Below are 23,905 nucleotides of genomic sequence, written 5' to 3' on the forward strand. Positions count from 1 at the left end.
TAAAGGAGTCATTTATACATTTCACTTGAGCGACTCTTGGTTTGTAAGATATGCTGTCATTCCTCACTCTATCCCCAGTCCACCCTCCAGGGACTGCTGACAACACTTGGCCAGCTGAGGTCAAATGACCAACACTAAAATACCAACCAAATGTTCCAATTCTTGCCCTTTGCTGGTTTGATAAATTATCAACTGATGCAAAGATGTTAAACTTTTGGGTAAAGATTGCATCTGCTTCTCCACACGCTTCACCCTACTGTCTTTTCCAGTACTATCTGCCCTAACAGTCTGCATTCTAGAGCAGATAGACTGATGAAAGATGATCCAGGAGTTCCTGTCGTGGCGCAACGGAAACGAATCCGACTAGGAACCATGAGGTTGCGGGTTCAATTCCTGGCCTTGCTCAGTGGTTTAAGGATCTGGCATTGCTGTGGCTGTGGCGTAAGCTGGCAGCCACAGCTCTGATTAGACCCCTAGCCTGGGAACCTCCATATGCCGAGGGTGCAGCCCTAAAAAGACAAGAGACAAAAAAAAAAAGGAAAGATGATCCAAGTTTGAAATGAACTTTTGGGAAGAGAACTTCTAATGCAATGTAATTCAACTTGTTAGGTCACAGCTCAGGAGAGAGGCTGTGAAATCACCTTAATGAAATCATGGCTTGCACTTAAAATATCAATCTGCAGCACACACAGTAAGGAGAGCATTTTGTGAAACTTGTTTTAACTATATATGCGTGTATATACATATATAAATTATACACACATTCATGTATGTATGTATACACGTGCTGGCTCACAATATAAAATGTTTTAACTAAGCATAACAGTTGAGAAAATTTGAAAAACATATCTTAATGATCTTCACATTGAAAAAAAAAGAAAACGTTGAAAAACATGCCTTCATGATTTTCACTAAGTTTTGTTAGCTTCTGTGTCTGAGCTCCTTCATTAGGCCTCTCTTCTAATCATCTTTAAATTAAAAAGAAAACAAAAAAATCAAAACCAACCAAATAGGACTCATGCATTTTCCTCTTCAGTATTTTCTGGGTGCCCAGAAGAGGATAATATAAAGATACTTTTTCTTTCAGTGTTGAAAATGCTATTGTTTATAGTTAGTTCAATATAAGGTGAAAGGAATGCCAACTTTAAGTAACTGGTAGTCAGCACAAGAACGGTTTTAGACAGAGGGAGTACAGAAGATGCTGTTATCAGTTGCTTTGCAGTTATTTTGCATTTCCAAGATAGTTTATCATAATCTCTTTTTTTAAAAAAATTAAAGTATAGCTATTTACAATTTGTGCTAAGTGTGGTTCAATCCCTGGCTTGGGAACTTTCCATGCCATGGGTATGTCCAAAAAAAAAAAAAAAAAAAGAGAAAGAAAGAAAGAAAATATTGGCTAAAGTTTCCTACTCTCAATTTACAGTCTCACAGGGGAAAGCAAGCAGATAAACTGAATATTAGGCAATTTAGAATAATTGAAATGTTGAAAAGTACAAATAACATGTTAGGAAAGTAGGATGACTGTCTCTGGCCAGGTTATCATGGAATACTTTACCATTAGGCTCAAAATGTCAATAGTCAGAGATTGGCAAGGAAGGGTTTAGAAGTGCATCTTTTTAAAGGATTATTATGTTAAACTTTGGCTGGATCATATGGTTTGAAAGATAGTTTTTAGAACATGAGCTTTAAAAACAACAAATTCTATCTTGCTCTTAATATCTTAATGCATTCAGATCCACAAAGAACCTGTTATGATGTTAATTTACTCTTAGCACATCTCAGCATAGTGTGATAATTGTGTTAAAGTTATGTCCTAGGAGCAGGGAGTTGCCCTTATCAGAGATGTGCTCTCCAGGGATGGTCAGCTGGCACTCCAATCAGTGTACTTCACAAGTGACTACTAGAAGCCCTTGGGGCAGCCATAGCTCAGTCAACACAGCAGGCTTTACTAATTAGCTTAATCAATGTCAAGCACGTTTCCACTGGTGCCATGAGTGGCTTGCTAATAATCTTGATGTAGACACAAGTTCTTGTGAATTCAGTACTAAATTCAATATATGCGGATTGGCTAAAAACAAGTCACTGTTCATTAACAAGAATGTGACCATCTTTGTAGCTTGTACTTCTGTGGATAGTACCACTGATCTGACTGTTAAATGCACCTCTGTGCAGCCATGGGTAGAGAATTCTGGTCACCTGATGTTTCAAAAAATATTTTACTCTATTGGAGCATAGCTGATTTATAATGTGTTAGTATCAGGTGTACAGCAAAGTGATTCAGTTATGCATAGACATATATCCATTCTCTTTCAAATTCTTTGCCCATGTAGGTTATTACAGAATATTGAGTTCTCTGTGCTATACAGTAGGTCCTTATTGACCATCTATTTTACATACAGTATTGTATGTTAATCCCGAACTCCTAATTTATCATCCCCCCTGATGTTCCCCCTCTGGTGATAAGTTTGTTCTCTGTATTGAGTCTGTTTCTGCTTGTAGATATGTTCATTTGTGTCATATTTTAGATTCCACGTGGTATCTTATTTCTCCGTCTATCTCAGTACGATAATCTCTAGGTCATTCTATGTTGCTGCAAATGGCGTATTTCATTCTTTTTTATGGCTGAGTGATATTCCATTGTATATGTATATATACACCACGTCTTCTTTATACATTTCTCTGTTGGACATTTAGGTTGCTTCCAAGTCTTAGCGATTGTAAATAGTGCTGCTGTGAACATTGGGGCGGGGGGGGGCATGTACCTTCAATTACAGTTTTCTCTGGATATATGCCCAGGAGTGGGATTGCTGGATCATAGGGTAGTTCTACTTTTAGATTTTAAGGAACCCCCATGCTCTTCTCCATAGTGGCTGCACCAATTTACATTCCCAGCAGTGTAGGAGGGTCCCCTTTTCTCTGTACCCACTCTAGCATTTATTGTTTATAGAGTTTTTGATGGTGGCCATTCTGACTGGTGTGAGGTAATTCCTAATTGTAGTTTTGATATGCATTTCTCTAATAATCTAATAATTGAGCATCTTTTCCTGTAATTGCTATCTTTGTAGAAATGTGTTTATAGATTTGCTGCCCCCTTTCTGACTGGACTGTTTTACTGGTATAGAGCTTCATGAGCTGTTTGTATATTGTGGAGATTGATCCCTTGTCAGTTGCATGATTTGCAAGTATTTTCTCCCTGGTCACCTGATGTTGATCACATAAAGGTGATCAAATCTTATCCACTGAGGCAGATGCTACTGCTTGCTAATGTTTAATAAGATATTCTGTGTAAGGCAAACTGAGTACAAGCTTTGCTTTCGTATTAAGCAGGTAGTGGATACCATTATTTGCCAGAGTCTGAGTGGCAAATGACCAAAATGGCTGTTAGTTTGAAAAATAATTAAGACATCTGATACTTTTAAAGTTACTCCCAAATAATATCAACCATCAACAACTATTTATCAAAGCAAGTTTATTTGATTACTTATTCCAGACAGATAATGAGGCTTGTGTATACAACTAGGAAATAAGACAATCCAAATAAAAGGCGGGAGAAATTAATATGAACTATACATAACAGCTATCTAGAAAGGAAAAGTAGCTGCAATCATTTTACATTAATACTGTGAAGTGATGTAGCACCATTTACCTCAAAGATATCCTAAGTACTTTTTAAGGTAATTACATGGGTCTTTACTAAATATGTAGCAACAGATTAAAAATTATAGTAGGCTTGAAGATGATCTTTTAAGTTTAACTTTAAATATAAAATTATTTCAGAAAAAGTAGGAAATTTGGGAAAGATCTGACCTTATACATTAAAAAAAAAAAAATCCTAAGGATATAGTTACCGTTACTGAGACCAGTTTTTTTTCCATCACTTGCACTATCTTCATCACTAGCATCATGACCTAAATTCTAAGCTTTGGAAAATTTAATATTTATTTAAATAGGTAATTTATTAAAAAAAATTTTTTTAAACACTAAAGTTCTCTTTATTGGTCTGTTCCGGTCTGAACCACAAACATGGAGGAATACGAACTTTAATGCTACCCAAGTCAAAGGATTAGAATCTTTTAATGCTTAATTCCATTTTTTAAAATCATTTCTAATGATCATTTTAAGTTTTTCTACTCTGCTCATTCTAAGGTTGAAATTTGCTGAACTTACTGACCCTGCTAATGAATCTTAAGTTAACATGACTTTTTAAAAACCAATCATAAGCCTTTTTCTAAATACTGATGTTTTATCTGCGATATATAAAGAAACTTGGAGAGAAATTCAGTGTTCCATAGTCCTTCATCAGCCCACTTTACTAGTTACTAGACACAGTACATTTTTAGAATTACAGCACAGAAAAATCTTATAAAAAAATTCCAAGAGTTTGGAATTATTCAATCCTGTAAAGCCGTGGTTCCTAACTTTTTTTTTAGGGTCACGAACCACTTTGAGAAGGTGATGAAAACATGAACTTCCCTCCAGAAAAATGCGTATGAACAAAAACTTTCCTTACGGTCCATGACCCACAAGTTAGGAATTCCTATTTCAAAGCTGTGGGAACACAGTGGAAAATAAGTTTAGCCCATTTAAACATTGCCCATCTTCACTTCATTGTGACTACATAGTATACTAAGCATTTTAATGATGTTATTAAACTGCTACCTTAAGACAAAGACTCTTACTGTGAACACCAACCAAAGTATAGTCTTGTAAAATTTTCTTTCCCCAATTTTATCAGGTTTTAAGCCATGTTATCCTGTCTCTCAAATTAGTTAAATCCCTAAGGTTTAAACTAGCAGATAATTGTTTCTTTGAAACTGAAAAATGAGCAGATTAAAGTTTAATACCCTTGTGAAAATGAACATGTGTCTACATACTGAAGAACAGGTTATTTGAAATACATAATTTCTAGGTATGGTTTCCACACTTGAAATCAAACACATCAATTTAGTGCCTCTGAACCCAGCATACATTCTCAGACCATTCCTTCCTCTCTTCCTTACTTAGAACCAGTACAACGGAGGTCTCCTACTACAGTAACAAATGTACAGTGGACCCCTAAACAGTGCAGGAGTTTGGGGTGCTAACCATATGCACCTGCAGCCCCTTACAGTTGAAAACACTTGTACTGCTGGGAGTTACCACTGTGGCTCAGCAGTTAATGAACCTGGCTAGTATCCATGTGGATGATGGTTCGAGCCCCAGCCTCGCTCAGTGGGTTAATGATCCGGCGTTGCTATGAACTGTGGTGAGGTCGAAGATGTGGCAGACACGGCTTGGATTCTGCATTGCTGTGGCTGTGGCATAGGCCATCAGCTGCAGCTCCAATTCGACCCCTAGCCTGGGAACCTCCATATGCTGTGGGTATGGCCCTAAAAAGAACCTCCCCCCCCCAGAAAAAGAGAGAAAAAAAAACCCAAAAACACTTGTACTGCTATCTGTGCCTCAAAACAAAGGAACTGATACAGGACTCACCCAAGGGCAGGAAGCTGAAACAGTTTGGACAGAATCAGGACTCAAACTCTAGTTATTTTGAGTCTACTTACTGTGCTCTAATCAAACACAAACTCCCCCCACACTTAGCTAAAGAGCTCTGAAATGAGAAGACAAATACTATATTTATTGAAAAAAATCCACATATAAGAGGACTCGTGTAGTTCAAATCTGTGTTGTTCAAGGGTCAACTATACTGAATATTCTACCCACTGTTCAGGGTAGAAAACACTTCAGATCTAACCAAACCCACCATCTCAAAAGCACCTCATCAACTCCCCAGTTGCCAAACAGGTTGAAGAATGCTACCTTTGAGGAGTCAAATGTTGAATTACTGGCTATGTCTTAACCCGATGTCAAATGGACCCTTAAAACAAGAGAAATGATTATAGTATAAAGGTTAGGCCTGTTGCTTTCTTACTAAAGAGAAACTCCACTAGTTTACATATTAGGGTAAACATGGATATACATATGGGAAGTCTTAAAGATTTTAAAATCTGGCAATGGGAGATAACATTTAATATAATCAAATCCCTTACTAAAGGAGTTTTCAAAGTTTGAAGTCAGGTGAAAGTTATTCAGTCCTTTCATAATAATTCACTTTTGCTGAGATACTGTATTTAAGGAACAGATCTCAAAACATGTGAATAAAGGCAAAGGGTGAGCTAAGAGAACAGCTTTGCCAAGGAAGCTACAACTTGGTTACGGGATTTCACTGTTGTCTTTGGCTATATAAAAAGTGAATAATGGAACCACTGTTTTCTCCTTGTTTGTCTCTACTTCTAAGAAGTTTTTCTTTGTAAAAGTTAAACACTAGAATTTCCATTTCAGAGATGTAGGTGTCAGGAACAGGAGTGGGGTAAGCAGCACACTGTTCTCCGACTACTAGAATTCAGGTATTTCTACTCAATGGTAAAGGTCTTGAAAGAGGAAAAGGACTATCATTCCACTGGCTAAATGGCATTCTATGGGTCCTATGAACTATACAACCAAGGATTTTCCCTGCAGTATTCAAATGTACCATTCTGTGTTCTTTCTCCTACTGGACCTACTAAATGGTGAGTGAAAGCTGAAGAAGGGAGTTCCTGTCGTGGCTCAGTGGTTAACGAATCTGACTAGGAAGCATGAGGTTGTGGGTTCGATCCCTGGCCCCGCTCAGCGGGTTAAGGATCTGGCCTTGCCGTGAGCTGTGGTGTAGGTCGAAGATGTGGCTCGGATCCCGAGTTGCTGTGGTGTAGGTCGGCGGCTACAGCTCCAATTAGACCCCTAGCCTAGGAACCTCCATATGCTGCGGGTACGGCCCTACAAAAGACAAAAAGACAAAAAAAAAAAAGAAAAAAAGCGGAAGAAGGTAATATATACCAGCATTCCTGGTTGTGCAATCTATACATTTTCATTTTAAGAATAATTCAAGCATAATCCATATTTAAAAAATTAGACTAAAGAGAGACAGTAAAGGTTTTAAAGTTTTCTCTTTGAAAAGATGGTTATCTTACAGTACATACAAAAATACTCTGAAAATACATACGACTTCATTTACAAAACACTGAATCAACATATTACAAGAATTACATGGTTATGGAATTTAATAAGTGGAACATGCGTTCATGAAACTTAAAAAATATTAAGAAATGCATTGAAAAAAGCAGTGTAAAAAAGATAACTCATATATTTAAATAAAAATTACAAAGGTCCTGAGCCAATTAATGGTTGGTAACAGTGTCATTCAAAAATGCCTTTAGGTTTCAATAGAATCCACTGCTTATTTCTGCATGCCTAGTCCATGAAGAAACAGAAGTTGTGGGTAGTGATGGTCAGGAATTATCATGCCAAGTTAATCAAACACCTCAAAAATACACGTTTGCCAGACTTAAAGGTATCCTATTGTTGATGCTGGAATGAGTTGCTTCTTGGTAAAAAATACCAGTCAACTAACAAGAATGGCATGAGATAGGATATGTGACAATTTCACCATTCATATACTGACTTTCAGTATCGTGGTTATATTTTGATTCTTAATAAAGATGCATTTCAAAGGCCTCCATAGGAGGCAAAATATAGAGAATTTATGGTGCCCAACTCTTATGTAATCACTGGACTAATCCTTCCTGGTAACTATGCAACATTTGGACAGAAAGGCACAAAAAAATAAAAATTTAAATATTCCATGTGCCAATCTGGGGAAAATAATTTAAATGAACAGAACAGACAGTAAGTACATCTACACAAATGAGGAAAGCAGAAATGATACCTCACATTCATTTATCTCAGGTTTCACAAAGTGGCTTCAATGCTAAAGTAAATGTGTTAACATTTGGAAAATTACAAGACTTTTTTTTGTTTGTTTTCAACTTTTTCAGTTCTATACAATGATTACAACATAAGACTTAAAAAAAAAAAAAAAAAAAAAAAAAAGAGTTTAGGACTTGTTTTATCAGTGTTCAAAGAGCCAAGAACTGGTTCCCATAACAGAGAAACAAGCATTGAAAGTTAAGGCAGTAAAACCTCCAAAGCAAAGCCGTAATACTGCAGATGACAATTTAACAGCAGGGGATCCTCACAGAAGTGTATGTAGCAATCAATGAGAAAATGCTACAGCATCTGCAGGTCAAAGTATGAGAGTTCAAAAAACCACTTCAAGGTCATTAGGTCGATGACTGTAACTTTTACCTTATGTATTACAGCCACTTCTATCTTGAAAAGAGTGACTGCATCTACGTCACTAAATGATTGCATATTCACTTAAGTAAGGAGGCACTGCTTTTACCGATTTAGGGTCAGTCGAATGGAATTTTTGATGACACGGATGTTATTTGCTGGAACTGGAGATGATGAATCTGGTAGTTCTTTACTGGGCAGTCTCTGTTAGAAAGAAATAAAAAAGAAGGAAAAACATATATTATAAAGGTCCAATGAGTGAATACGTCACAAAACTTTGAGATTTTCTCCAAACCCCTTAATCTCCTGAACACTCATGTATGTGAATATTTTCTCCCAATGTTTGTACTTCTTGTTTTGAGGATTTTTTTTTTTTTTTTTTTTTAAACAGAGGTAAAAAGCAGAAGGATAGGGAATGGTGGAAGTGGGAGGACTATCTGCATAGGAAGCAGACTTTGTTAAATCAATTGCCACTTTTAGATTGAGATTATGCATAAAGAACAATCTTCCCCGAAGTCAGGTAATGGTAAAGAGAAACAGGAAGAGCATGGTCATGCAATAAGTGACTCTTGGGGCACAAGGTGAAAAATGAATGTGTGATACAAAAGAAAAACTGATATCCAGTTACACCCCTCAATTAGTGACTAATACATTCATGGAGAATAACTCAACTTGTGAGATAATTAAATTTTCAGAAATACTGACTCTTTAGTCAGGGTAGGTAACCTCAGTGATGGTAAAATTCAGGGATATCTATATGAGGGCTTTTGAAGACACTAAAGATATAAAGAAGACAAAGTCTAAGAAATTGAGAAAGACAGAAAACCCAAAATGCAGATTTTAGGAGTTGTGTGATAGCTTCTTGTCAAGACTCAATAATTAATTCTCCTCTCATGTTAACTTGGCTAAACAAATTATATCATATCCACATCCATTAAAAAAAAAACATGAAAGATTTCAGAATACATTAAAGTGGAGAATAGGAAGGACAATGAAGACTTAATGCTCTCAGGTCAATCTCCCAAGGCAACAGAAATAAAGGCAAAAATAAACCAATGGGGCCCAATCAAGGACCCAAACAAGCTTTTAACCGACTTGTGGTTGCCAAGGGGGGCGGGCGTAGGATGGCCTGGGAATTTGGGGTTAATAGATGTAAACTATTGCCTTTGGAATGGATAAGCAGTGAGATCCTGCTGTATAGCACTGGGAACTATGTCTAGTCACTTATTATGGAACATGATAATGTGAGAAAAAAGAATGTATACATGTCTATGTGTGTGACTGGGTCACCTTGCTGTAGAGTAGAAAATTGACACAACACTGTAAACCAGCTATAGTGGGGGGGGAAATCATTATTAAAAAAAAAAAAAAAAAAAAAGAATGCCACAACCAAGACTCAGACATAATTAAGATTTTGCCATATTTGTTTGGTATATGCCCCTTACCCTTTATACTTCAAATTTTTCTTTTTTCTTTTTTTTTTGCATTTTGTCTTTTTAGGGCCACACCCACACCACAGCATATGGAGCTTCCCAGGCTAGGGGTCTAATCGGAGCTGTTGCTGCAGAGCCACAGCAACATCAGATCTGAGCCGCGTCTGTGACCTACACCACAGCTCATGGCAATGCCGGAACCTTAACCCACTGAGCAAGGTAAGGGGTTGAACCCTTGGCCTCGTGGTTCCTAGTCGGATTCATTTCCACTGCGCCACAATGGTTCTCCTATAGTTCAAAATTTTAAAAGCAAAACCCAGACATGTTATTTTATACTTTCAAACTTTAGTATCCATCTCAAAATTTTTTCTTCCATTATCATACATAATTTTATACCCCTACTTTTTATAACTCTTGTGTTAAAAGAATTCTACAACTAATAGAAAGTAGGAGAACATTTTCTATTTTGTTTTATGATGGCCAACACATCCTGGGAAAGCTGCCAGGGTGACAGTTGACTGTGATGAGAAACACTTTATTCTTTATGGGGGGCAGGTGCGAAAATAAGCCACTTTCTTCACTGTATAACCTCTCGGGGAAGGGCTCTTTCCGATTTACTCAAGGCTGATTTTTTTTGAGCATCTGCAATATTACTAGTTTAAATTATAATCCTTTGAAAATAGATTTTAAAATTGAGATGCAGGGGCTCTTTCACTCATGTTTTAAAGGTACTTACCCTATATACCAGTACATTTGGTTCCTCCAAAATATTAGTAAATATAGTCCCCCAACTATCAAACCTAAATTTTGTCAGTAATCAGTGGCATACAACAAAATATAGACTATCAAGTGTTGGTAAGAAATTACTGTGCTGAGCACTAAACTAATTCTTTAAAAATAAATAAAAACAAAGGTTGAACATAACTTGAATAAATTGTGAAGTCTTAAACAACTCTCTTTTCTAGACTTTTGAGTTACATAAATTTAGGATCATACACTTTGGTTCCATTTCCAACTTTCAACTGTACTGCTGGGTCTTTGAGGACAGGGACGAAATCTTATTACTCTTTTCCTTTACTCAGTACTAGACTCTTCTTAATAAGCTTTTTGTACCCACAGATTACCTATAAATTTTACCTACGTATTTTTACTTACAAATAAGACTGTTACCTTTTTGCGTGATGTATCAATAGTTGGAATGGGCATACATTCTCCTCCAATAGCATCCTAAAAACAGAATTACATAAAGTGAAAACTTTCTTTCCCATATGCAAATACTTATTTCTACATGAAATAAAACATAGCCAAAAGCCGACAGATATAATCTGATCTACTTTTTTTTTTGCTTTTTTAAGACTGCACTCACGGCATATGGAAATTCCCAGACTAGGGGTCAAATTGCAGCCACAGATGCTGGCCTACGCCACAGCCACAGCAATGCAAGATCTGTGCTGTTGTCTATGACCACAGCTCACAGCAACACAGGATCCTTAACCCACTAAGCAAGGGCAGAGACCGAACCCACATCCTCATGGATACTAGTCGGATTCGTTCCCGCTGTGCCACAACGGGAACTCCTGATCTACTTTTGAATATAGTACTTTTCCTGATACACGGCTCTTCAAAAGTAAATGTTTTGAAGCACACTATTAATATACTTACCACTGGAGTTCCCGTCGTGGCGCAGTGGTTAATGAATCCGACTAGGAACCATGAGGTTGCCGGTTCGATCCCTGGCCTTGCTCAGTGGGTTAAGGATCTGGCGTTGCTGTGAGCTGTGGTGTAGGTTGCAGACACGGCTTGGATCCTGCGTTGCTGTGGCTCTGGCGTAGGCTGGCAGCTATAGCTCCGATTGGACCCCTAGCCTGGGAACCTCCATATGCTGCGGGAGCGGCCCAAGAAATGGCAAAAAGACAAAATAAATAAATTAAAAAAATATATATATATATATACTTACCACTGATTTTCTTTTTCTCTCTTCAGCAGCACGTGATTCCTTAAATGTTGATTCAAGTCGAATAAACTAAAATATAAACATTAAAATGAGTTGTTATTATTAGTTGCTATTATGAGTTGGTTATTATTTATAAAAACATAAACCTATATAAACTGAGAAACTAATTAGTGACTAGGCTAACATCAAAACTATTACAAACATGGTTTGTTGAGGGAAGAGAATTTAGATTGAATCCAACTGCCACTCTTAATTTCTACAGTTTGACCTTTTTGTTTAATCAATCCAGATGATAACAAATAAGTTTTCCCACCACCTACTGGAGGTAGAAATCAACATTATAAAACACAATAAATGTAGTTAGTTAGTTACCAATAATGACTTTTATGTAAGTCAAGGAGAAAGAGACCAATTGTTTAAATTTTCAGACACAACACATCAGTAATTTGAAGTTAGGGTGAACATCAGTATGATTCCCATTAGGGTTTGAGTAAATATTCATTTTTTAAAATTTTTTTATTTTTTTGGGGAGCAAATATTCTTTTTAAAGAACCAAATCCTAAACACTAAGATACCTATGAAGAACTATGAGTTTCTTTAGCTCTATTTTAAATTTAGTTTGAAAAAAATAAACTACCGAATCACCACTAAAGTTGTAATTTTACCTTTTCTATGTCTTTCAACCTCTTAGAAGACCCATCTAAGGATGGGGAATGGGATCTCTTGGGTGTAACATTCTTAGTCATATTTGACATTCCATTTAGATGTGGCTGCCCCTGGGCAGGGCTGTGGGGTGTTGTGATTCTAGGAATGACATTCCGTCCTACTACAGTAGGAATGGTACACACAGCTGGGGGTGATACAGCTTTCACTGCAGAGTCAACTTCTGAAAAGGAAAAAAGAAAGATTTTAGTGATTAAATACATATATATTAGAATCATTACCAAGAAAAGTGTACACACTTACTTGCACCAATGACAGGAATAGACAGGCCTTGAGCTGGTGGGACACTCAGTGGCTTTTCCACAATTACAGCAGTGGGCTCAGTATTATTCCTGTTAAAAGTGTTAAATTATCATCATTAAATTATTTAAACAGTATTTAAAACACTTATTTTAACATCTATGATTACTTTCTTCAAGTATTACTGTCATTTCATTGTTGGAAGAGAAAAGCGTTGGGGGTTGGGAGGGAGAGAAGAGGACCCAATGAAAATTAAATAAAGAGAAAGCCTGTTTGTTTCTGTTTACTTATCTACTCCACATAGTCATTAACCTATATATACCACATCCCACAGGATTACCACAAATTGTCAAGTAATTCTAAATACAAAACTAGTAACTGACAAAATAAAATCTTTCTATTTATAAAAGGTATTTGGCAAAGGCATGCAACATTTATAAATTTCTGAAGACTGAAGGAAATAAACTGAAGACTGAAAAGGAAAATTTGAAATACAGACCTTTCTGTCTCTCCTAAAGGAGGAATATCAGGCTTGGAAGGTTTGTTTGCAGACACTGGGGAGTTAAAAGGTGTTCCATTATCAGTGTCTCTGGAGCTATCCAAACAATTGCTATCCAGAGATGATCTTTTAGACTGAGGTCCACTTGAACTTCGAGTGACATCAGAAAGACTTTGCTGAAAGAGGGGAAAGCTTTTAAGATTTCAAAAGAAAATAAGAAAAATAACTGGTTTCAATTCTTAGTACATATAAAGCAAATTATCTTTTATAAGTAATGAAGGTAAGACTTTAGTCCTAGATTCAATAGTCTATGTTTCCTTCTTTCTTCTCAATAGGTTTGGGTATTGCAAAAATGCTGATCTAGGATCATTTGTCTGGGGTCCCACTCCGATTGGACAGTTAAGAGTACAAACTCACCTTTTTCTTCTTTTGAAGAATCTCTGCAGGAAGGTAGTGATGGAGCTGTTTTTTTTTAACATGAGTTGCTTCAATTTTCATTCCCTCCTTTAGCATGTTTATATTGTTTGCTTGTCTGTACACTATAACGAAGCCAGTATGTTAAATGGTGTCTTCTTTCTGAACCAAGGGCTCTGTTTTCTTTTTCTGAAATACATACCTTCACTATCTCCCCATCACTCCACAAACACACATTCCTCTTACTGAACAAATACTCCCCAAACATTTCCACAATGTCACAATCCTATTCAAGTACCTAATAGTTTTCTCATGTCAACACTCAAGTCTTTCCCATAATCAAATTTTACTACCAAAATAAATGTATGGAAAAGTAAAAAAGTTTTTCTAAATTGTGTTTTCTGCTTTTTCCCAAAGGCAATCTCTTGTCATAATTACTTGCCCAAGTCTGAGCTAACCCTTAGACCAAACCTCTTGAAGATGTAATTCAAGCTCTTCTCCTCCACAAAACTTCTTTTACTACACTAAATGTAAAATTTACTATAATAAGTGTAAAATGTCAGCCATGAGAAGCCATCTAGAAGTACACCCTTATACAGGGGGGGAAATGAGGCTCAACAGTCCTGAATGCCTTGCTAAAACTGGAATATACACAGCCCGAGATTCCCATTCTAGTGCTTTTCACTTCTTATAAGAAAATCAGTTTTATTAACTACCACATAAATTTAATGTATTAACGGTGAATACCCAATTAGACTATAAGCTTACTGAAGACAGGGATAGATTTCAGTTACACAGTAACTACTGTGAAATCTAAACTACTTAATCTCTTGGGGCCTCAGTATCACTACCTGGAGAAGAACATTTTATCAATCTATAATAAATAGAGCTTCCCAATCCCCTCCTTTTGGAAAAATGAATCCAAATTAGAATGGAAAAATATCTATGTTTTCATTCCAGACTGCTTATAAAAGAATCACCAGGAGTGCTTGTTCAATGTGCGGCCTCCTGGCTCCACTCCCAGAACGTGTGATTCAGTAGTTCTAAAGAGATGCACAGGACCCTGCATTTTCATGATAAATGTAAGTGCTAGTTCAAGAAAAATTTAGAAACTCAGATGAGCTAACCAATAATATTAATAGTACAAAGGCAACTCCAAATTTATAACAAACATACTAAGATATTCCAGAGAGGTGTTCTTAAGGAGCTAGATGTGACTTTTCCCTGATTCTGAAACATATTCAGCAAGTATGAACTGACTGATATTTCATGTAAAAATATAAAAAGCAAGTTATCTTTATGACTGTGATTACAAACCCTGGATGTGCACACTAAGAATCGCCTGTGGAGTTTCTTTAGTCTTCTTTTTGTTTTGAAACAGTTAATACATTCACATGGTACAAAACTCAAAGGGTTCAAGAATGTATAGTGAACTCTCATTTGTGTCCACTAGACACACCTGGTTCCTTGACCTAAAAGCAACCAGTTGTGCCAGTTTTTTCAAAAAAACTGTATATCCTTCCAGAGAGATAGTCTCTGTATTTTTAAGCAAACATACATGATTCTTCCTTTCCTTACTTATATAAATGGTGGCACACTATGCACACTACACACTGGCCTGCAATCCCCCCACCTTGCCTCCAGCCTTAATGTGTCTTGGAAATTGTTTCACTTGCCTTTTTTAAAATATAGCAGCATAAATTTTCATAATATAAATGTACCATATTCATTTAACCAACTGAGAAACCAGAAAAAATATAGCTGTCCACATCCTAGGCAGATGATACTGCATTACAGTCAAGGTTCAGAACCACAGCTCCATGAAAACAGTCTTACCTGTATCAGTAAATGACTGTATATCATATGTCAGGTCTATATTAACACTTTCTGCATTTTCTACTCTCCGAAAAATTATTCCAAGGAACCACATTGATACATAATTGTTGCTGTAAAATAAAAATTTAAGAATTTCTATTAATTTTTATAATATTAGATGCTTTTTGGTAATTAAAACTTGGTCTCTATGGAAGCATAAATACAAATTTCAATGGTTTGGCCAAATTCGTAAAAAAACTAACACTAGGAACACTGTTAAGTTGTCCTATGTTATTATAAAAAGAGGATTAAATGCTTTGAAAATGATTTACTAAATATATATTTAAAGATGCTCCAAATACTATGATGGAGTTTTTGCTGGGGTCTGTGGGCTACCAACATAGCATGTACTTATTTCTCATGTATGACCATTCATGCTCAAATATACAATGTACCATCCTCCGGGAGGGCCTGGTAAATAGCGTCTCACAACTCATTTTTAATAATGCCTATGTCAGATAACATTATTTAAGAAATACAGTATTAAAAAGTAATTACTCTTTATGATGTTCCTTATTTCCTGGGAATGACTGGGGATTTACATGGGCAAGGGTAATAAATTCATTCCGTTCCAAATTTCCAACAAGTACACGAATTTTAGATTCTACTAATCCAACCCTAAAATAAAACAACAGACAAAATTTTTTCATATTAAATTTGGAAGTTACATCCAAGAAAACAAAACGGCGCATTATATGATGCTTTATATGTTCATTAAAAAAAAACCAATTCAGTATATTAGGGACCCTGTTCAAAATACCATTCAAATAAACGAGAAGTTACTTAGTGAATCTCTATTTCTTCCCTTTTCTTTTTTAAGAACTGACTTATTTAAATGCATTTCTGATCCCTGCCTATTAAGACCATAAAATAGTCATGACTGGAGCAGGAACAAAAACTGCTGGTTAATCTGGTTTTAAATCTTTTTCTACTTTCAAATCTCATGTCTAAACCTTAAGGCTAACATATTACTTAAGTAATGTTAACCAAAAAAAGCTAACTTTTTTTTGTCTTTTGTCTTTTTAGGGCCTCACTCGCCAGCACATGGAGGTTCCCAGGCTAGGGGTTGAGAATCAGAGCTATAGCTGCTGGCTGAGGCCACAGCAACGCCAGATCTGAGTTGCGCCTGCAGCCTACACCACGGCTCATGGCAATGCCAGATCCTTAACCCACTGAGCAAGGCCAAGGATCAAACTGGCGTCCTTATGGATACTAGTCGGGTTTGTTAACCACTGAGCCACAACGGGAACTCCAAAAAGGCTAACTTTTTAAACTGGCACTTGATGCATGAAATAAACATGCTCTCTCTAACCTTCACAAAACTGATACTAGATATTACATTTTAAAAAGAACTCACTAAAATCAGATCAGATACTACTAAAATACAGAAAATTTCATCAACTTTATTTTCTACCTCACTTAAGAATCATGACCTTATGATTTTATGAATTAAAAAGAAAAACTATAACACATTTTCACACACAATTATAATTGTGTATGCAGATATACAAAACACTGAGTTATTTCTCCAAGATATTTTAAATGAGATTTTGGCAAACCTTTTCTTTTTTTTGTCTTTTTAGGGCTGGACTCACAGCATATGGAGGTTCCCAGGCTAGGGGTTGAATCAGAGCTGTGGCCATTGGCCTACACCACAGCCACAGCAACATAGGATCTGAGCTGCATCTGTGACCTACACCACAGCTCACGGCAACATCAGATCTTTAACCTGCTGAGCAAGGCCAGGGATCAAACCTGCGTCCTCAGGGATACCGGTCAGATTCATTTCTGCTGAGCCATGGAGGGAACTCTGGCAAACCTTTTCTACAAAGGGCCAGAGTGAATATTTTAGACTTTGTGGACCAAACATTTTGGTGTTTTTTTTTTTTTTTTTTGGCATTGCCTGCGGCATGCAGGAGTTCCTGGGCCAGGGATCAAACCTGTGCCACAGCAGTGTCCCAAGCGATAGCAGTGACAATGCTGGATCCTTAAGAGGTAGCTCATGTGGGCCATACATTTCTTTCTTTTTTTTTGCTTTTTGCTTTTTAGGGCCACACCTGTGGCACAGGAAAGTTCTCAGGCTAGGAGTTGAATTGGTAGCTATAGCTGCTGGCTGACACCACATCCACGCTAGATCTGAGCTGTGTCTTTGACCTACACCACAGCTCTTGGCAACACCAGATCCTTAACCTACTGAGTGAGACCAGGGATTGAACCTGCATCCTCGTGGATAATCATTGGGTTCGCTACCGCTGAGCCACAACAGGAGCTCCTGGGCCATACATTTGTCACAATTATTCAACTGTGCCATATAGCAGGAAAGCAGCCATAGATAATTTATAAGTGAATTAATGTTGCTGTTTTCTAATAAAACTTGATTTATAAAAACAAGTAGAGGACTGTATTTGGTCCAGACCATAGTTTTATAACTCCTGATCTAGACGAAAGAAATACTGTTTTAGTGAAAAGATTCTTTTCAGGATCTCTTTAATTATTAGCGAAATAAATGTTAAACCCCTGAAGCAAAAATAGGACAGTACGGAGTTCCCACTGTGGCACAGGGGGTTATGGATCCAGTGCTGTCACTGCAGCAGCTTGAGTTGCTGCTCTGGCGCAGGTTCACTCACTGGCTTGGGAATGCCACAGGCCCGGCGCTCCCAACTCTCCCAACTCTGCCAAAAAAAGGACAATGATGTGTCTTCCTTTTCCAGAAACCACAAACATCTCTGTTGGCCTAAAAGTTTGTCTGATGGAGCTAGGGATGACAATACACTGAAGCCAGAGAGAATGAATTCAGATGCACTGGAAAGAACACACTGCTCCTTAACCAAAAATATCTTCTATCTGTTGGCAGAAGCTTAAAATTCTGCAACATTTCATGCCACTATCTCCTAAACTAAAGGAATATATGTAAGCGTAGTTCCCATGGTGGCTCAGTGCTAACGAACTCCACTAGTATTCATGAGGATGTGGGTTTGATGCCTGGTCTTGCTCAGTGGGTTAAGGATCTGTCATTGCCGTGAGCTGTGGTGTAGGTTGCAGACATGGCTCGGATCTGGTGCTGCTGCAGCTGCAGTGTAGGCTGGGAGCTGCAGCTCTAATTTGACCCCTGGCCTGGGAACTTCCGTATGCCACAGGTGTGCGGGCCTAAAAAGACAAGAAAGAAAAAAAAAATATATATATATGCTCATACAACTATTATAAAAAAACAAACCCAATCAAAAGATGGGCAGACCCGAATAAACATTTTTCAAAAGAAGACATACACGTTGCTAACAGGCATATGAAAAGATGCCAAGGTCATTAAACATCAGGGAAATGCAAACCAAAACAACAAGATGTCACCTCATACCTATTAGAATGGCTATTAAAAAAAAGGTATATAAATAACAAATTGTGGAGAAAAGGGAACCATCCTACACCATTGGTGGGAATATAATTGGCACAGCCACTATGGAAAACAGTATGGAGATTCCTCAAAAAACTAAAAATAGAACTACCACATGATCCAGCAATTCCACTCCTGGGTATACCAGTAAGAGTAAAAACACTAGTTCAAAGACACATGACTCCCATGTTCACAGCAGCACTGTTTACAGCAGCTAGGGTATGGAAACAATCCAAATGTCCATCAACAGGCAAATGAATAAAGATGTGGTCTGTGTACAAAATGAAATACTACTTAGCCACAAAAAAAATTTCTGCTATTTGCAGCAATGTGGATGGACCTAGAGAATGTTATGCTTAGTGAAATAAGTCAAAGAAAGACAAACACTGTATAACATCACTTATATGTGAATCTAAAAAATAATACAAATGAATGTATATGCAAAACAGACTCACAGTATAGAAAACCAGTGGTTACTAAAGGGGAGAGGGAAAAGAGGAGAGACAAATTAGGACTATGGGATTAACAGACTTAACTACTATGTATAAAATAGATAGGCAAAATGGACATGCTGTATAGCACAGTGAATTATTGCCATTATCTTGTAGAAACTTTTAATGGAGTATAATCTACAAGAGTACTATGCTGTGCACCTGAAATTGATATTGTAAACCAACAACATACTTAAAAAATACACATATACACAATGTCTTTCTAGTTTTGATGGCAAAAACATAATGGAAAGAATGGACAACTCAGATTAGGCATCAGAATCAAACTGCCTTATAATTTTGTTTAAATCTGACTCTGAGAAGTGACAAAAGGCAAAGATCTGTACACATATCTTTATCTCATGTCACTTCTGAAACATTAATTTGATGGCATTTCTTAAAATACTGGTCAGGTACAACAGTCACCAATAAGATTTAATATTTTGAAAATAAAATGTTTTATAAATGATAAAGCACCATGTAACTATGTTATCACAGAGTAGTAAAGAACTTGAAATGTCTTACCATTCTAGATGATTTTCTTCTGTTGATGCACTGGCAGTCAATACTATATAATGTCTATGAAGAATTTTCAGCAACAGCAACAACAAAAAAAAGCCCAAAAACACTGTTAAGGTCTGATTTTTCCATCATTACTTTTTTTTTTCCCTCCTAATGAACAAAAGAGCTAATAATGGCACACTTTTATGAAAACTGAAACATGCTCTAATTTTCACAAAATTAATTCTAGACCCTGCAATTAATGTAAGTGACAACTGTCACCTATCGTGTGATTAATTTTCTAAGTTGTTTAACTTTCTTCCTTAAACACAAACACACACAATGCAAAAGTTTAAATACCTGTATTTTTGAAAAAAATTTGGTGGCTCAAGTAGTTTGGACCAATCTGATTTCCCCTGAAGAATTTCATCTGTGACTGCGAGACCTAAAGAGAGAGAGAGACAGATACTGATTTTGAAAACTGACATTTGTATTATCAGCTCCTTTATCACCCTTCCCTCTAAACCTCTAACCCCACCATGTCCCAGAGGAAAAAAAAAGGGTAAATTATATTCTCCCTTAGGATACAAAAGTCAATTTCAACCAGATTGGGGTGGTTCCATTTTTGGACTTAATATTATCATATATCTTGGAAAACCAATTACTGAAAACCATACACATTTGAAAGAAACTTCAGAAATAATAGGCATAACTGCAATAAAGAATAAAGTTATTGTCAAGCAAAAACTCGTGGGAATATGTAAAGGGCAATAGGGCTAACAGGTTTACCTTGTTTAAATTCTTCTACCATTACTGTTCGAGTTGATGTGGACACATTATACGTAGAATTCTGTTGTGGGTAGGCAGGGGTGATTATGGGCATGAGATGATACCTATCTGATGGATTTACCTGTGAAATTAGAAGCAGAATAATTGATCTATTCTCCTATTTCAGTTGTCCTCACTTCACTTCCCCAAAAGTCTGAAGAATATGAAATATAAATTTAATACTACATTTCCTCAATTCTAAGAAGTACATTTCCCCTCCCCAAGTACATTTATGTCTGAAGTCAGATGTGTCTGATAGTTAAAGTTAACGGAAACTCTGCAGAAGTCTATTTTTCCCCTGAAAAGCTGTTAAATTGATGGTGCAGCTTATAAACCATTGTCTTTTAGAACCAAGGAAATATAGTATCATAACTGCAAAAAAGAATTATCTGGTCCAGTGGGTCTCAATCCTCCTTCTGCACCTACTCAACAGATCACTTCCCCTTGGTTACTTAGAGGAATAAGCACTCACTCTAAAAGCAAATAAAACTGCAAGGTGAGTGAGAGTTATGCTATCCTGGAACCATGAATCTGCTTTAAACTGCACTGCAAAATAAATCTTTTTTATACTTACGTACTATAACTATTATTAGTAACTGGTAAGACAGTTTTTAACAATGGATTATGACATCCTGGTTGATACACCCACTCATCAAGTCTTAGATGGGCGATTTTTAATGACATAACATTTAGATTGGTATTGGAGATACAAACCATCTGCACCAAAATATACAGTAGAGAGAAAGGACTATAGATACACAGAAGGAAGATGAGCAAGGACAAGAGGAATTATTCTTAACCAGACTGTATCTTATAGAATCATCCTTTTCCTGAAAGTTTTAATGAAAGGTCATAAGAAGTCACATACCCGAGGATCCCAAACTGGCAAATTCAAATTGCTTTCTTCTGGTTGTTTCAGCAGCACAGGATTTGGCCATTCCCTAACGTGAAAGAGGCAAATTAACTCACATAAGACCTTATTTCAGGAACTATATAAAATGTTACAATCATTAAAAGTCAGCTCTGCTCCAACTTTCACATAGCAAATGTTTTTGGCATTTGGTATTGGGAAAAAAAAAAAAAGCAGATGAAGGAAATATATAGAAGAAAAAGCTGCTTATGTTAAAGTAGTATTCTCTAAAAGGACCAATACTACTGTGCCCATTAGCTATAACTAATTTAAGCCTGAATTTTTCCCCTCCATTTGCTTTCATGGATTTAACCCTGATAATTTAATAACACCAACAGCTAACGTTTACTGAAAATATTCCTAATAAGTCCATACAGTAGCTATGATTATCATCTCTATTTTATATATGAGATTGCCATCTACCTTACACATACCTAGTAAATGGCAAAGACCATTTCGCACAAGCTAAAGGCCCACATTGTACTCCCCAGAAGAAAGCATCATCTGATGTCCCATCATTGCCTCCAATTTGATGTTTGAAAATTTAACTTAAAAAGAAATGTAGGAGTTCCTGTCTTGGCTCAGTGGAAAGGAATCTTACTAGTATCCATGAGGACTTGGTTTCAATCCTTGTCCTTGCTCAGTGGGTTGAGGATCCGACATTGCTGTGAGCTGTGGTGTAGGTCGCAGACACAGCTCAGATCTGGCGTTGTTGTGGCTGTGGCATAGGCCAGCAGCTACAGCTCTGATTCTCAACCCCCAGCCTGGGAAGCTCCATATGCTGCTAGTGCGGCCCTAAAAAGAACACCTCCCCCACAAAAAAAAGGAAAGAAAAAAAGAAATGTAAGCCAACAGAAGAAGCCTATGCATAGCTCTTAAATTTCCAAACAAATTTACATATAGGCTGAGGTTAGTAAACAGTGAAAATATGCATATGAACACTTACCACTTAGAAAAAACTAAAAAGAACTTATGAACTAAAGTAGAAGCTGCTGCATTTGGATACAGTTGGCAAGTTCTTGCAACCAGCATTGCCCAGGAGACACCACCAAGGAATCCCAGCATGTTGGAATAAATACCACGTCCTAGAAAATTAAGTTATTAATTATGGTTAGGACCTACTACCCATGATATTCAAGTATAAGGAAGAGTATAACTTCCCTCCAAAGATTTGCTTAGAACTTTTTTTCCTTATAGAAACATTAAAACCAAGATTAGTAAACCCTAAGCTGCTCATCTTACCCCCTACTTTGCCCTCCAAAACAGACATCTCAGTTTCTTGCCTCAGTTCTGACTGCTTAACTGGGCTCTATGGATATGACACTGGATTTCCCACTTTTCACTATCTATGGTTGAGAGAGAAATCAAAGGGAGGAGGAAAGATACGTGGAAGGTCTACAAGCAGGCAAGAAACAAAATTTCAAGGGCATACTAGTCCCACCTTATCTTCTAGGGGTATATATATATGTCCCAAGACCTCCAGTGGATGCCCAAAACACAGTACCATGTTTATATACTGATATACTTATACAAAGTTTAATTTACAAATTTAAAAATTAGGCACAGTAAGAAATTAACAATAATAACAAAATTAGAACAATTATGATACACTAAAATAAATGTTATGTGGATATGGTTTCTCTGTCTCAAAATATCTTATTATACAAATTTAATTCCCCTTTCATCCTAACTGAGTACTTATCACTAGCTGTCGCCATAACTTCTACAGTGTGAGGTGGGACAGCAAAACAAGCATGAATTTCTTTTTCCTTCTTCACAATTTCATGATAGAAAATTTGTTTTTATAGGGATCCTAGCAGCCTCAGCATTTAAATTTTTTCCTTTCCTCACTGAGAACTTTGATCTTTTCAGTTATAGGAAACACTTCACAGGCTTCTCTTTGGCAAATCTGAATTGCTAGCATCACTATTCTTGCTTGCACTTTGGGCCCATAAATAAATAAGAATTATGTGAACACAAATACTACAATACCATTACTGTCCTCGACAGAATGATGAGAGATTTCATCACACTACTCAGAAGAGCACACAATTTAAAGCTGATGAATTGTTTGTTTCTGGAATTTTCTACATGATATTTTCACACTGTAGATGATTGCATGTATTTACAACTGTGGAAACCATAATGGCAGGTAAGACAGGACTACCGTAATCATATTTTTGGGCATTTTAAAATCAAGTGTACAGTTGGGGACTAACTTCATTATTATGCAAAAATTTGTATACCTCTCCGTAAAATACAATATTAATGTTACTCATTTTTCTCTTTTCTCTTTTATTCCTTCAGGAGTGGCATACAGAAATTCCCAGGCCAGAGACTGAACTTGTGCCACAAGAGTGACAATGTCAGATCCTTAACCTACTAAGCCACCAGGGAACTCCTGGTATTACGCATTTCTTTTCTTTCTTTTTTTTTTTTTTTTTTTTGCTTTTTAGGGCTGCATCCATGGCATATGGAAGTTCCCAGACTAGGGGTCAAAT

At 36.8% G+C, this 23,905-nt stretch overlaps 1 protein-coding gene across 2 annotated transcripts in view; it reads right to left on the bottom strand.

The window, feature by feature from the left end:
• PAPOLG (poly(A) polymerase gamma) overlaps positions 3,453–23,905 on the bottom strand; it is a 38,975-nt gene continuing 18,522 nt past the window's right edge. Inside the window, exons 9-22 of one of the 2 annotated variants that reach the window (XM_003125108.5) lie at positions 22,351–22,489; positions 21,363–21,435; positions 20,456–20,576; positions 20,027–20,111; positions 19,691–19,744; positions 15,785–15,904; positions 15,248–15,357; positions 13,415–13,536; positions 12,998–13,173; positions 12,502–12,590; positions 12,201–12,421; positions 11,539–11,604; positions 10,752–10,808; positions 3,453–8,352 (exon numbers count right to left, since the gene is read on the bottom strand). In XM_003125108.5, the coding sequence (XP_003125156.1) occupies positions 8,254–8,352; positions 10,752–10,808; positions 11,539–11,604; positions 12,201–12,421; positions 12,502–12,590; positions 12,998–13,173; positions 13,415–13,536; positions 15,248–15,357; positions 15,785–15,904; positions 19,691–19,744; positions 20,027–20,111; positions 20,456–20,576; positions 21,363–21,435; positions 22,351–22,489 (1,532 nt within the window). In that variant the 3' untranslated portion in view covers positions 3,453–8,253. The remainder of the gene's footprint in view (positions 8,353–10,751; positions 10,809–11,538; positions 11,605–12,200; positions 12,422–12,501; positions 12,591–12,997; positions 13,174–13,414; positions 13,537–15,247; positions 15,358–15,784; positions 15,905–19,690; positions 19,745–20,026; positions 20,112–20,455; positions 20,577–21,362; positions 21,436–22,350; positions 22,490–23,905) is intronic. The other variant, XM_013996138.2, reaches the window with a different exon arrangement.

The sequence above is a fragment of the Sus scrofa genome, chromosome 3, assembly GCF_000003025.6.
Source record: "Sus scrofa isolate TJ Tabasco breed Duroc chromosome 3, Sscrofa11.1, whole genome shotgun sequence".
Taxonomy (NCBI): Eukaryota; Metazoa; Chordata; class Mammalia; order Artiodactyla; family Suidae; genus Sus; species Sus scrofa.